Raw genomic sequence first — 13,464 nt, 5'->3', positions numbered from 1 at the left:
GGGCGTGTACGCTTTGGAGCTACTCTGGTCTGTCTAAATTCTGTATATTCCTCTCATGAATTCTGACAAGCAATGGCCTTGACCGCCAGTGCTTTTAGAATTATTACAACCATCATTTCTCATTTAAATGATTTCAAAGTTGTTGCCAAGATCTCTAGACTTCTTGGGCACAAAGGTGTAGGCTCCATGAGTAAACTCTTGAGTGTGGCCCATTTTGTGTTCATGCCATCAGCTCGGCTGTGGCAAATACTCAGGAGTCCCTCTACGTCCACACAAAATGTAGCATTTAAATAATGTGAAAACACCGAGGTTTTTACTGCAAGCATATAGCAATTGCCTTTCTCAGCAACTGTCCCATGAAATTGGTCCTTCGAAAGCCAGTAATGTGTGACACTGTTTATTGGGCTCTCAGCAATGACTTTGTAGATGGTTCCATCCTCATGATCAGGAGCTGGGGTAAAGAGTCTCAGACAAGCCTCACACCTGTTTGTTGTAAAAAGCCATTTTGATTTAGTAACTACCCACTTTCTCCGGGCTTACCTGACATTGACCGAGGGCCTTGTTCAACACAGGTGACACAAAGAAAGTTGAGACGCTTCAGAGTGCCTTAGAGGTTCGCCATTGCTTTGCATTCTCTTTACTAAAGACCACCGGAGACAAACTCACTTATCCTGACAGACATGTGTTTCCATAACATAGACACATGATAACGAAGTAGAGAAAAGAATAGATGCCCCCTCCACAGTGCTGTCCCTTGTAAATCTGTCTGTATGTAGCTATGCATACAATGAGATCACACACTGTAACTCTCAACTTCCCTAACATACTTTCTCCAGTCACTTATTTATGGAGCAATACTGAAAGAAGATGGAATCAGAAACATTAAAATTCTAGAATGAAGGCTGTAACTTCAGGAAGGAAAGGTCTGAGTTGAGACACATTCTCTTTGAGATTTTTTGCATTGTTTCATTATAGCAAAATGAAGGTCTGGACCCTAGAATGGGAAACGAGAGGAAGTTTCTACCCTAAAACTTGTATCTTAAACTTCCAGGAAGACTCTTTTATTTCTTTGGGGTTCTGCTAAAATCTAGAGTAATATGGAACACATAAAGCAAATTCTAAAAATCTAGCAACGCCTATTTCTTGCCACAGAGCCCTCTTAATTACCAACCAGTCACCAAAACAGCAAATAAATAAATTGACAACTTGGCCACCTGACCTTAATGTGATAACTTTAAAGTATTAGGTACCCAGTAGGGCTCTTCTGCTAATGGATTTCTTTGTGCCATGTGTTTCAAAATGAAAATCTATTAGAAACACTGTCACTGTGTGGAGAATGAAGACAACTTGCCAAGGTCTGGGCTCTCAGTGATGTATTAGCAAGTAGAAGGATTATAGTTGGAGGTGGCAGGAGGGTGTAGGCAGGATGCCTGTCTTTATGGACAATGCTCCAGCTAAACCTCTTTGTTGCTTATCTTTAGGGACTCATGTACATGTATGGGGGTGGGGAGAGAGGTGGAAGCCAGAGGTCAATGATAAGTGTCTTCCTCAATAACTCTCTCCACCATAGTTTTTGAGAGAGACAGGGTCTCTTACTAAACCCAGAGCTTGCCAATTTGGTTAGACTGATGACCAGCAGTCCTGGGGGTCTTCTCTCCCCAGTTAGTTTTTACAAGGTTATGGAGACTGAACTCAGGTCATACTTGTTCACCAAGAACTTTATAGGCTGAGCCATTTTCTCAGCTTTGAGGTCTTTGGATAAGTCTGGTTATTCTACTAGTGTAAAGGAGGTGCTATGGGAAGGAATGGTGGTTTGGGTTTTATGCTTTGATGGATAAGAAGGGGAACTCATGCATAATTTTCCACAATGGTAACCCCAAAATGCTGAAAGTAGTATAATTTGCTTCTCTGTGTAATCCAAACCTTTTATTATGAAATGCCACTACAAAAAAAAAAAAAAAGAAAGAAAGAAGGAAGGAAGGAAGGAAAGAAAGAAAGAAAGAAGAAAGAACTGTCACTACCATTACAAGGATAAAAGTCAGTGACATATTTAATATTAAAAATAGTGTAGTGTTGGCCTTGAGCTATAACTCAATGGTAGAGCATTTGCCCAGCATGCGTGAAGCCCCAGGGTTGAGCTAGGGGCAAACTTAATGTATATATTTTCATAACAAGAGCAACAGAGCCCAACTGCTGTGGTTCAGATGCCACGACAGCATTTTCTATATTAAGCTAAACTTTTCATTGGGCTGTTTGATGAGATTTGGCTGTGTGGGCCATGAGGTAAGCATAGACTAATTATATTAATAGAAGTATAAGTCAAGTCTATCTCTGGCTCCTGAGGAAACAGTGCAATAATCACCATTACTCAGGCTGCGAGAGCCAGTCTCTGCCACCCCTTCAGCACGGCTCAACCACTAAGCAGCCAATTCTCCTGCCCGGCTTGTCTTGTTAACTTTTACAAGTGTCCCAACACAGGTACCAGCAGAAGTCACTTACATGTACTCCGAGGAGAGTTCTCTGTGACCCTGCTCTGCCCAAGACTTCCTTGAAAAACAGGCAGGAAAGCAAAGAGCCAATCAGTAAACAACTTTCCCCTATGGCTTCTGCTTCAGTTCCTGTCTTCAAGTTCTCACCCTGCCTTCCCTTACTGATGCACATAACCTAGAACTGTAAGATGATGAAGCAAACCCTTGCCTCTCCACCTCCCACAAAAGTAACTTCCTTGACCTCCCTGGACCTCCATTCCCCTTTGTGGGAACTCTCGGTTCTTCTTTTCAGAGGTGCTATGAAAAACAACACGTAACCTCCAATGTAAAATTACTAACCTGATCCCCCAGTACTTAATACTACACACCAAAAGCAGGTTCAGAAGCGGACTTGAGTCTACTGAAGTTGCAGCTGTAGCTTTCATCTCAGGACTGTATGTCCGAATCTTTACAGTGGGGATAATGTATATACGGTTATGACATTCATGTGGTAATTAACAACTTATGAAGTAAAATGATAATGAAGTAGTCACAGCCATCCATTACTGTGGTTCCTTTGTCTGTGAGATTAGCCAGAGAGAATAGCTAATAGCCTGCGCTCAAATCAGCTATTGGGACCACTCGGCTGGCTTTCTCACCTCTTCCTTCTAGAGACCTAATCTTTCATGGAGCAGAAAACACATAGGCAATGCTTTAAAGTTTTATTTCTCAGAACGTTTCCCCCCTTTTAGAAATAGGTAGGAGCTCTTAACATGAGCAGTTTCTCACCTTCTTTGTCTCATTAATTTAGAAAAAAATGCCGTCACAATTATAGTTCTGAAGGGGAAGAAAAAGGAGAGTGAATGACTTGTCCAAGGTCGCACAGATATTCTTCCTAATGAAATTGACTGCTGCTCTCCTTGGCTGAAACCTGGAGGAGATACTGGGATCAAAATCCAGCCAAACCATTAGAGCGCGAACAAGTCCAATCAGAGCTAGGACTGTTCTGTCTCCCAACTTCTGCACGCCCCCAACGCACATTTTCGGTGTGGTGTGGTCTGCTGCTGCCTGCCAACAGACCTGTCGGTCTGGATTGATTACAGAGATGAGAAGGCTGTGCCCAAAATCCGGCCTTGCTTAGGAAAGGATCACCAACGTTCTCACCAACGTGCCTGTTAGAACTCGACTGTAGGTGGCGCCCTGCTTCGCTTAGGGGAATTTGAAGGATGAGGACCCAGGTCACCAGCTGCCTTCTCTGGGGGAAAAAAAACTAAGAGAGAGAGAGAGAAAAAAGTCCTTTTCTCCCTAGACCTCCCTCCCGCTCCCCTGGGGTGAGCGGAGCGGTTAAACTGCACTCCCAAGTAGAGCCTAGTGACCGACCTCTGAGCGCTCGCTGCCCAGCGTGGCGCTCCCAAGCGGTGCTTGAACCCCAATCCTCTCGCGGCCCAGGCCGTCCTCATCCTTCTACCCCTTTCCCCAAAGTCAGCAATGGGACTAGAATGAGGAAGGCAATGCGATTCCCTAGTGTGATTGAGAGGTGGGGAGAGACAACTTTACAAAGCTCTAAAAGGACAAACTTCAAAAGACTTGCAAGAGAAAGCAGGGTGCACCTGCAAGGCCTGCTTAGGGACCCGCGTGCCGCCGCCTCCCCAGGACCCGGTATCGACGCTTTGTGCGGTCTCTTCATGGTCTTTCTTCCCTCTGGCCCCGTTCTGGCCCTGAGCTTTTTCGTTGCAAAGTTGGGTTCCCATATTCGAACCCCGGCTCACGGGCGTGGGGGAGTACGCGATGGAACAGGGTGTGGGGGAGTATTCACACCGCAGCTGGGCTGGGAGCACTTCGGGAGGAGAAGCGGAGCAAGGAAGGAAGGAGTGGGGTCCCACAGTGGCTGGGCGCTGAGTGACCGGGTCATCGGGATGTCCTGCGGGGCGGGAGGACGCATAGGGCGGCGCCAACCTCCGGCCTGGGTTGTTCGGCTGCGGCCACCGGCGGACACGTCCCGGACGCGGTCCCAACTTGAAGATCGGCCGAAGTCCTTCCTACCGCAGCTGGGGAGGGAACTCTAGGTGAATGATTTTCTCTGACTGCACTTCGTGAAGAAGACATTTTCTCCTAGGAGCTTCTGAAGTCGAGAGCCTTGTGGTCAGGGGGAATCGTTGGATCCTCTGCTGGCTACCAACGGCCTAGGACAGGCCAGAGAATTGTTAAGTGGGTTAGCGAGGCTGTGAGGAGGAAAAGTGAAAGCGGAACTGGATGCCTCTTAGAAGTCAGGGGAAGAAAGCCTGCAGCTACTGAAAAGTGTTTTTTTTTTTTTTTTTTTTTTTTTAAACACACTGCAAAAAGCTTATTCTTTTACTCACAGTTTTTATTTGATCGGAAAAACGTAAACCACACCTGACTCCGATTTTTCCCCTACCAATTAGAACCTGTTACATTCCATTAAAAAAAAACATTGGGGTAAATTTAAATAAACAATGGCAATGGAGTATGTACCCCGTTGTGACACTTGGTTGCAACACCATTTAATGACAGCTTTCATCCTGAGAAAAGTAGGGGTGTATCTCTTGTGCTTCAGGAGGTGGGGTCCCTAAGAAGAGAATAAACCAAATAGAAAGTACAGTTATGGAAACAGAAAACTGAGACCCATTTAAACAATCTGGTTTTGGGATTCCAGCACTGCACTCTTCCCTAGCATTGACTTTAGCAGAAATATCACCAGGCCTAGTCTCTATGTGAGTCTTAAGACAAAACAAAGGGTATGCAGTGTTTTCCCTTTAGGGAACTACAAGCAATTACTTCGAGCAGTAACTCCAACAGAAGTTGTCTTCATACTCTGGGAGGCAGGAACTGGATTTGGCCTCTTTCAAATGAGCAGGTGTGTGATTCCCAGAGCTGGTGGGTAAAGAGAAACCACAAAGGCAGTGTGTGCTGGTACCCTACCCCAGGCATTTAAGCAGAGAATGGTGGATGACATGTTGAGATTTTGCTTCCAAGGTTAGCAAAGCTGATGGATGGATTGTGTCTTCTACAAACCTGCCCATTAGCACCCTTCCTCGGTAAACTTGATGAAAAGTACTTTTATCCCTGAAGGCATTCATGGAGTCTTCGCTCCCTATTCCAGGGCTGACACCTGTGGCAAGGGTTGAATGGCAAGCTTGTAGCCTACACTCCATGAATATAACTTACCAGGAGCAAGGGAGCATTTACTGATTTAGTGAAAGTTGGTATCTTCTTTCAAAGAGATAATTTAAGAAGATGCTACTTAACAGTGTGGAAGCCACGGGAGGACCAGGAATGTTGGGATAAGGTTGTGTTTCCTAAGAGGATTTGGGTGGAGGTTTAGTGAGTTGTGTTATCTTAAACTCATGAAGTCTGAACAGTGTTATGACCTTCACAAGCTCTCCTGCCTAAGAAATTATAAAAACTCGGCCATTTCCCTCTTGAGTCCATTTTGTAAATCATGAAAAGCTGAGTATAAATGAATGAAGGTGATAGACTGCTCTGCCCCCTCCCCCACACACACCCTAACATTACATTCTGGGTTCATATTCTGCCAGCTAAAGAGCAAGGGCTTATCACACTTAAATATGTGGGGAACAGGCCTGACTAAAGGCCCAAACCCAGGGAGATGGGAACTTAACTTTGGGAGAAGGAAGGATCACAATCAATCAGTGATCAATGGGAGAGGAAAGTGTTTGTTGCAGAGTTGCAGCAAACAGTGAGAAATAGCCCAGCCTACAGTCCTGTCTGCTCCAGAGGTGGACACTCCGTGGCCCACAATACCCAAATTTCCAAAGTTGGAAACCAGGGTTTTTTAGTTGGGTTGGATCCAGCCTTTCCCAATTTCTGCAGGCAGCCCTCTCTGTAACCAGACATTCCATCCTTAGTGGCAAAGATGCTTCTATGAAACCTTGCCTCTGGAAAACGTTTTAACGTGGTGATATACTGCAGTGTCATTAAGTCTTCCTCCAGAAGCCCTGGAAGAGCTGTGTTTTCCTGAAAGGTTCAAGAACTAAAGTGACTGAGCAAGAGTGAGCTCACTTAAGTTTTTTGTGCAGTCAAGAGGGCATTTTTAATTTTATATTTATTTTATTTTTGGTTGGTCTTTGGCTTGGGTTTATATCTGGTTTGTTTTGGTTTTAGTTTTTAACTGCTTACAATACTTCAAATTCATGCAACATTTTCTCTGTGAGGAGATTGATAAACTTGCTCCATCATTCTAAGCCACCGAGGACAGGCTGCTAACGGAGAATCAGTGGACAGTTAGATCGGGTTTCCGGGAAGTTGAGGAGTCAGAAACGTTAAGAGTCAAGCCCCTCAGAAATCTCTAACAGAGGAAAGTAGGAGCGCCAGGGAGCGCCTTTCGCCTTTCGAAGTGTAGCTGTGCTTAACAGCTGATCTTCCTTAAGGCACTCAGTGGGCTTCAGCTTCCACAGGATCAAGGGCCGGTCAGCGGTGGCTCTCTCTCCTTCCCATAGCATTGCTCCAGACATCAGCCGGTCCCAGGTATCCTCGAGGTCAGCTCCGGAGCCAGAGAGCGGCGCCTAGCTGCCACCTTCAGCAGCTGAGTGAGCAGTCATGACCTTGGCCTCAGCTTCTGTGCCTCCAGCTCCTTGCCCCAGACTTCGCTCTTCTCTGGGTCTAAAGTGGAAGATCCCCGTGATCTAGATGGATAGGGATGAGAGTGAGAGGCAGAATTTAATTTATACTCAAATTCTCCTCGGAAACGGAAAACCTGCGGCTTCACAAAATCCCAAGAACTCTCAGAGGCTGAAGCTGAGCAAGGCCACACACCGGCAGGTGTCAGGTCCTTAGAAATGAGGAAAATAGGTTTCTCACGTTGGATTTCCTTACTAAAACTTACAGTCTCTTTAAGGGAAGAGTTGTGCTTCTGCAATAATGATGGGGAGTCCTGGGCTGCTGGAACAAAATGACAGGCCAAAGGGCCAGAAGCAAGGCAAGCAGGCACACTCTGCTCTGTATTTTTACTCATTTGTTTTGGAAACATTGTTAATGAGATCGACCAAGTGGAATTGTGGGCTCACACTAGCAAGTTGGAAGGCGTCATTTTTTTTTTCTCTCCGACCCTTTCTGACTAAAAGGGAACTGAACGCTGGAGCATAAAACCCAGCAACATAGAAGTCCCAGGGTCTTCCATTCCACTTGGGGAGTGCAGGCCTACCAGACCACACCACAGTCCCTGGTAAAGTAGTTAATGCACCTGGGGCTATGAAGTGCACAGGCAGAAAAAAGTGGGGCATTACTTTCCAACAAGGGTGACCTAAGCTTGCCAGTGCCTACCTTGTTCTGGAAACACCTAATCCGCACTTCCTCTATAAAGCTTAAAAGCAGCTTGCCTGCAATCCCAAACTGCAAACACAAGCACAATTGGCCCCTTAAGCATTCCACTCCTCTGACCCTTCCCAAAGCCTTGTTCAAGGATGCACTCTGGGGATCCTTAAAAGGAGAGAGAAATTCAGGCTTTCCTCTTTTCCTTTAAACTAATAATGACACCAAGGAGCACGCCAGGGATTTGGGTTTGTTTTGGCTTCATAATTCAATGACAGAGATTGGGCCTAAGGTAACAAGTTGTACAGGAAAGAAAGCATCACAATAGGAAAGGCAGGAATTGGAGCCTTAGAAAGTTCTCTCCCAAGAAAACCGTGCCTTCCTCCCATCTGAATAGTGAGCATGTCTTGGACATACAGATAAAGCCAATACTAAATGTTTGCCTTGATCTGGTGAAGTAGGAAACTCTCCAGCTCATATGGTATTAGAATTTTTGAGGGATGTTCTGGCCTACTCTTAAAAATAATAAAGACTGCTGAGTTCCTTGCTTCATGTTGACATCATAAAAAGATAGAGTAACTGCTTAGGTACCTTATTTGAAACCCAAGGGTCCTGCAAAGATCCATCTATTCTATCTGACTATTGCTTGTTCTGTGTATACAGTAGTGTACAGTAGTGTGATAATAACCTCTAACACTCATGTACTTGTTTCTTATACCTGCCTTGTGGTCTAAGCACTTTTATGAGATAACTATTTGATTATGGCACCTCTGTGAATTACTTGATGATATAACCCTACTGCTTCTATGAATTAGTTGCAGAGAAATTCCTCCTATAGGCATGCTGGAAACTGAGGCAAAACTAAACTAAGTAATTTGTCTGGGATCACTCAACAAACACACATCAACACTAGTAAGTGGTTTGGCCACAGCCTTCACTACACAGATGAGAAACATCCAACAGCAGTCCTTGCAGGCAACCCTGCTCTGCCTGGAGTTGTTTTCTGAAATGGTAGGCAGGGAGTAATTAATCCCATTAATTTGGCCAATCTAAACAGCCAATCTGGCACAAGACTACTACCCACTAAAATGTTACTTGCTCTGAATTATCCAGGTGACTCTGTACACTCTGTATATAGATTATTAGTAAACAAAACATTGAGATTTTTTCCACTCTGCAAATCCTTTTGGATGAGCTAGATAGTCTTTCTCTCCCCTTTCTCAAAAAAGAGAGCCACATGCCACTAGCACTCTCAAAGTGCTGGGCACACTCAGAGCTCGCTCTTCACATTAAGAATTGAGGCCCACTCAACTGACACTTTTACCACCATCCTTCTGCACAGAGGCCACCTGAAGAATGAGTCCTCTCTTTAGTAAACCTCACCACCTCGATGGGATCCTGAAGCCACTGTGCCAAGAAAGACCATTTATCTTCTGTGTTTTGACAGAAGAGGAAAGAGCCATTGAAAGGGGGAGATTTGCTCCGGCCCAGACTAACACAGAACCCAGGACTCTGCTTCAGCTCCCTGGGTTAGTCTTATGCCCACAAAGCCCATGGCCCCTGACACCAAAACACACTTTGAAAACAAAGTTTTCACAACTCTGTTTTTTTTTTTTTTTTATTCTTTTGTATCCAGATGATCAGTAAAAGAAGGCTTAGTGCTTTCTTCATTTCAGATGTGTTCTTAGAATGTCTTCACCAGATGTTCACCCAGGAACTTTCCATTGCATTCTTCAACACTCAACTGCACTGAGAAACATCATTTTAGGTCTAACCTCACTTAATGATACTCTTTCTTTCTTTCTTTCTTTCTTTCTTTCTTTCTTTCTTTCTGATAACAACAACAACAACAACAACAACAACAATAATAATAATAATAATAATAATAGAATGAAAAAGAAAGAAAAAAAATTTGTTTTGCGTACAGAAGACCCCAGTCTTTGCAGACTATTCCTTAACGCTGGAGTCCCTCACACTACAGCTTTGTTCAGACTTTATTTTGCTCCAACTTGCATTACAAGTCACTTGCCCACGCTGCAGAAGATGCGGGTACTGGACTGGAGTGACAGGCTCTTTCGGTTTTCCCCCTACATGCAAAGCTGAATCCTTCCACTTGATTCTGGCGCGCACGCGCGAGAGCGCACAAACACACACACACACACACACACACACACACACACACACACACACACGTGTACTGTGCATGTGTGAGCGCCTATGGATCTGTGTGCGCGCATTTGTGATTTAGAGTGGCACGACGAAGGGTTGGACTGAAGCAGCAGTGAGTTATTTTGCGTGATAAATCAGCTTTATTGTCTCCACACCGAACTTCCATTATTCACTGGCGCTGGACGGCTGCGGCGGACGTGCACTGCGGCAGAGCGCCCTGCAACCCTGACTCCCGGCCACTGCGGCGGCGGCGCGGGGCGTGAGCTCCGATTGATTTTTCCAGATCCCGTCTCCTTCAGCACGGCTCGCCAAAGGGAATTGAGTTGACTGCAGGAGCTTCGCAGGATGCATGTGGATTGGGTTTAGTACCTGCGCTTTAATTTTTTTTTTCTTTTGGGGGAGGAGCCGAGTTGTCGGTGCTGGAAGGGAGATTTCGGTTTTCCCTCTTAATTTCCCTTTACTACCTTAAAGAAAGAAAGAAAAGGAGAAAGAAAATGGCCACCAGGCCTTCTGAGCCGTGAGAAGGCCAAACCTTTGCAGACCAGAAGATCACGCTGAGTGGGTTTGCCCCTCTCCCCTCTGCCTTCTTGGCAGCTCCATAGCAAAGAGCAGGGCTTCCGCACTCGCGCGGAGAGTTTATCCTCACTCGCTTTTATTCTGGCAAGTAGTTGCCATTTTTTCCCCTTTAGGACTGATTCTTCTGCCTGGCTTTTGAAATAAAAAATGTGCCCAGAATAGGCTTCGTCTGACTTCTGCTTAACAACCACGAGATGCCTAGGATCGCAGAGGCAAACTCCTACCCAGATCTGGGGACAGCACTTAGTGGAGCAAGAGCGAGAGGACTAACTAATTACTTAGCTGTGTCCTGAGGGCTGTGAATTCTTAAACACATCCATTTAGAACACTGCTTTCACTTACTATCCCCTGATGTTCTCCACAGCCAAGCACATGGTCGCCCCGACTGATCATTTACATTTTAAAAGTGGGATCCCAATCACTTGGGGACAGCTTTGACATCCTATTTTAGATTGAGGACAAAACCTGAGTGGATTTTTCAGGCATGAGATAACCTTTTCCAGTCCTGCAAGAGTTGCCCTTAACGTCCTTACGTGGCTTCTGCCACTTTTCCTGAAGCTACTTACAGAGCAATGTCATTTGTCAAATTGGGAAGATAATTGTGGTGTGGATGTGTAGATGTGTAAGTGATGTCAAGGAGTGTATAATAACAACTTAAGCAACATGTCCTTGTTTAGACTGATGTAACTTTCCTGAAGTTTGTTTGTAGTTTTAAAGGGTTTAAGTGCCATGCAGACTACAAATGAGCGGCTTTTCACGAAGGAAGCCTGCCTGATCCAGCACTCAAAGGTTGGCTCTCCAGACCCATCTTTACTTGCAGCCCCCAACACGTAGGTATATAGGCTTAGAAATCCTGTTTTCCCTCAGAATGAGAGGAGACTCTGGGAAAGAAGAGGCCAAGTTGATAGTTCTCGTTTACTTGACAAAGTCAGTTGGATTGTCCACAGCTAATACCCCTGTTTAAGGGGAAGTGGAAAGGCAAATGAAACAATTCAACTGGTACTCAAGTCAAATATACAGGGAATGTATGCCGGGGGGGACGGTCTGAATATAAATAGAATATTAATAATCATTTTATAGATGCCCCATAGAGCAAGTTCTTCATTATAACCAAAATAGAACTTTCTAACAGTGTGGTGGAAATGATACACATGAATCTAATGATAATAAAAACAGTAACTATCAATTTTACTTACTCTAACATTTAAAACAGACAGTTATGTTTGGGTCATGACCTATGATACACGGGCAGTGTACAGTTTCCATGCTTCTGTGATCTGGAGAGAGATGGGCATTTTAATTCAGGTATAAGAAGAGGCACAGACAAAGTTAGCATTTAGGATCTCATAAAAGCAATCTATCTAGATACTCAGAAACCCCTGTGGTCCAGGGCAGCTGTACCTTTACTGCCTCTTCTCGGAAAACCTCAGATTCCAAAGCTCCAGACTGTATAAGACTCTCTAACTTACACCTCTGTGTTCGATACACACAAAATTGAGTAAGAACACACAAGAAGAAAAGGCATAGGCACTAGAGAAGCCTTCAGTTTGTAAATGCTGCCCTGAAGTCAGACCTAGGGCTTTTTACAGTGTGTAAAAATAATTCACTACTATGAAGTTCCTAGCTAGTCAGAAAAGCTAGCTTTTAAAAAGGTTTTTTTTTTTTTTTTTTTTTTTGGGGGGGGGGGTGTTCCGAGACAGGGTTTCTCTGTGTAGCCTTGGCTGTCCTGGAACTCACTCAGTAGACCAGGCTGGCCTCAAACTCAGAAATCCACCTGCCTCTGCCTCCCAAGTGCTGGGATTAAAGGCGTGTGCCACCACCGCCCAGCTTAAAAAGTTTTTAAGGAGAAAAAAGAACCTCCCCCCCCCCAAAAAAAACTAAAACATTATGCTCAAAAAGTCTTCAAATTTATCGTATGGAGACTGTTCTAACCATCAGTGATGTGCTTTTTCATTTTCAACATAGGTTCCAATTCCTATGTCAGACCTCCACTGTGAGAAAGAAGGGTGGCGACTGCCACTGAACTTGACATATACCCTGAGGCAACATATAGAACTGAGGCTATGGTGGGACGTTTATTAAAGAAAAGTTTTGAGCACATCGAAGTGCCTGAAATGATATAGTAACAACATCAAATCAATAAAGGCAACTGTAAAACTCTATGTTCTGTTTGGCTTTGAAAGAAAAAAAATAAGAAAAAGGAGAATGACTTTGCTAAGCTCTTTAATACTTCTCCAATTAAAAACACCTAGCCTAGAAATCAATAGGCACCTCTGTAAATGTTATCTACTAAGACAAACTTTATTCTGGACAAGCTACAAAAACTTCAAAAGCCCCAAGCAATATTCTAAATAACACTCGATATTACAATATGTTTTGTTTATCTGTAACATAAAATGCAGCTATCGTCCCACAAACAGTGACCTTGAGAAGCTAAACATTTTAGAATGCTAGGAAAATTATAATATACTCTACAATATACACATTACATGTTCTATACTGTTCAATAAGAGTTTCAACAGAATATCACTAATAAAGTATTAGAAATGAAAAAAGGATGGGGGAGGCACGCAACTCACAATTTGGAGGAATGTTAGAGTGGGTTACTCTGCTAGTAGCCTTATGGCTGATAAGATAACCCAACAACATCTGCCTCAAATTGCTTACTGTGTGAATGAAGGTCATGCCTTCATTCCTGTCTGTATCTCCAGACCCTAATGTAACATTTGGCATATCAAGGACATTCAGTAAACATTTCCAAACTTGAATTTATTTGATAGTTGTCTGCTATAAAAAAAATTTAATAGTGAATGTAAATTTCCGCAGTGGTTAGGACTAGTAGAAAAGATCGTGGAAATGATGTCCCACAGTGGGACAGCTGAGAACATTTTGTTTACAGGGCAGGAGAGGTGGCTCAGCACTTCAGAGTACTGGCTGGTCTTCCAGAAGACCTAGGTTCAAT

General features: G+C 44.1%; 1 protein-coding gene across 1 annotated transcript; it reads right to left on the bottom strand.

The window, feature by feature from the left end:
* Window positions 1-3,181: 3,181 nt before the first annotated feature.
* Window positions 3,182-10,876, bottom strand: LOC143442479 (uncharacterized). Its single transcript, XM_076935186.1, has 5 exons — window positions 10,845-10,876; window positions 10,082-10,262; window positions 7,770-7,838; window positions 4,079-4,507; window positions 3,182-3,738 (listed from the first exon to the last, which is right to left on the bottom strand). The coding sequence occupies exons 1-5, from the start codon at window positions 10,874-10,876 to the stop codon at window positions 3,418-3,420; spliced, it is 1,032 nt and encodes a 343-aa protein (XP_076791301.1). The 3' UTR covers window positions 3,182-3,417.
* Window positions 10,877-13,464: the final 2,588 nt, after the last annotated feature.

The sequence above is a fragment of the Arvicanthis niloticus genome, chromosome 5 (assembly GCF_011762505.2).
Source record: "Arvicanthis niloticus isolate mArvNil1 chromosome 5, mArvNil1.pat.X, whole genome shotgun sequence".
NCBI classification, from domain to species: Eukaryota; Metazoa; Chordata; class Mammalia; order Rodentia; family Muridae; genus Arvicanthis; species Arvicanthis niloticus.
This window is presented reverse-complemented; position numbering and strand designations above follow the sequence as displayed.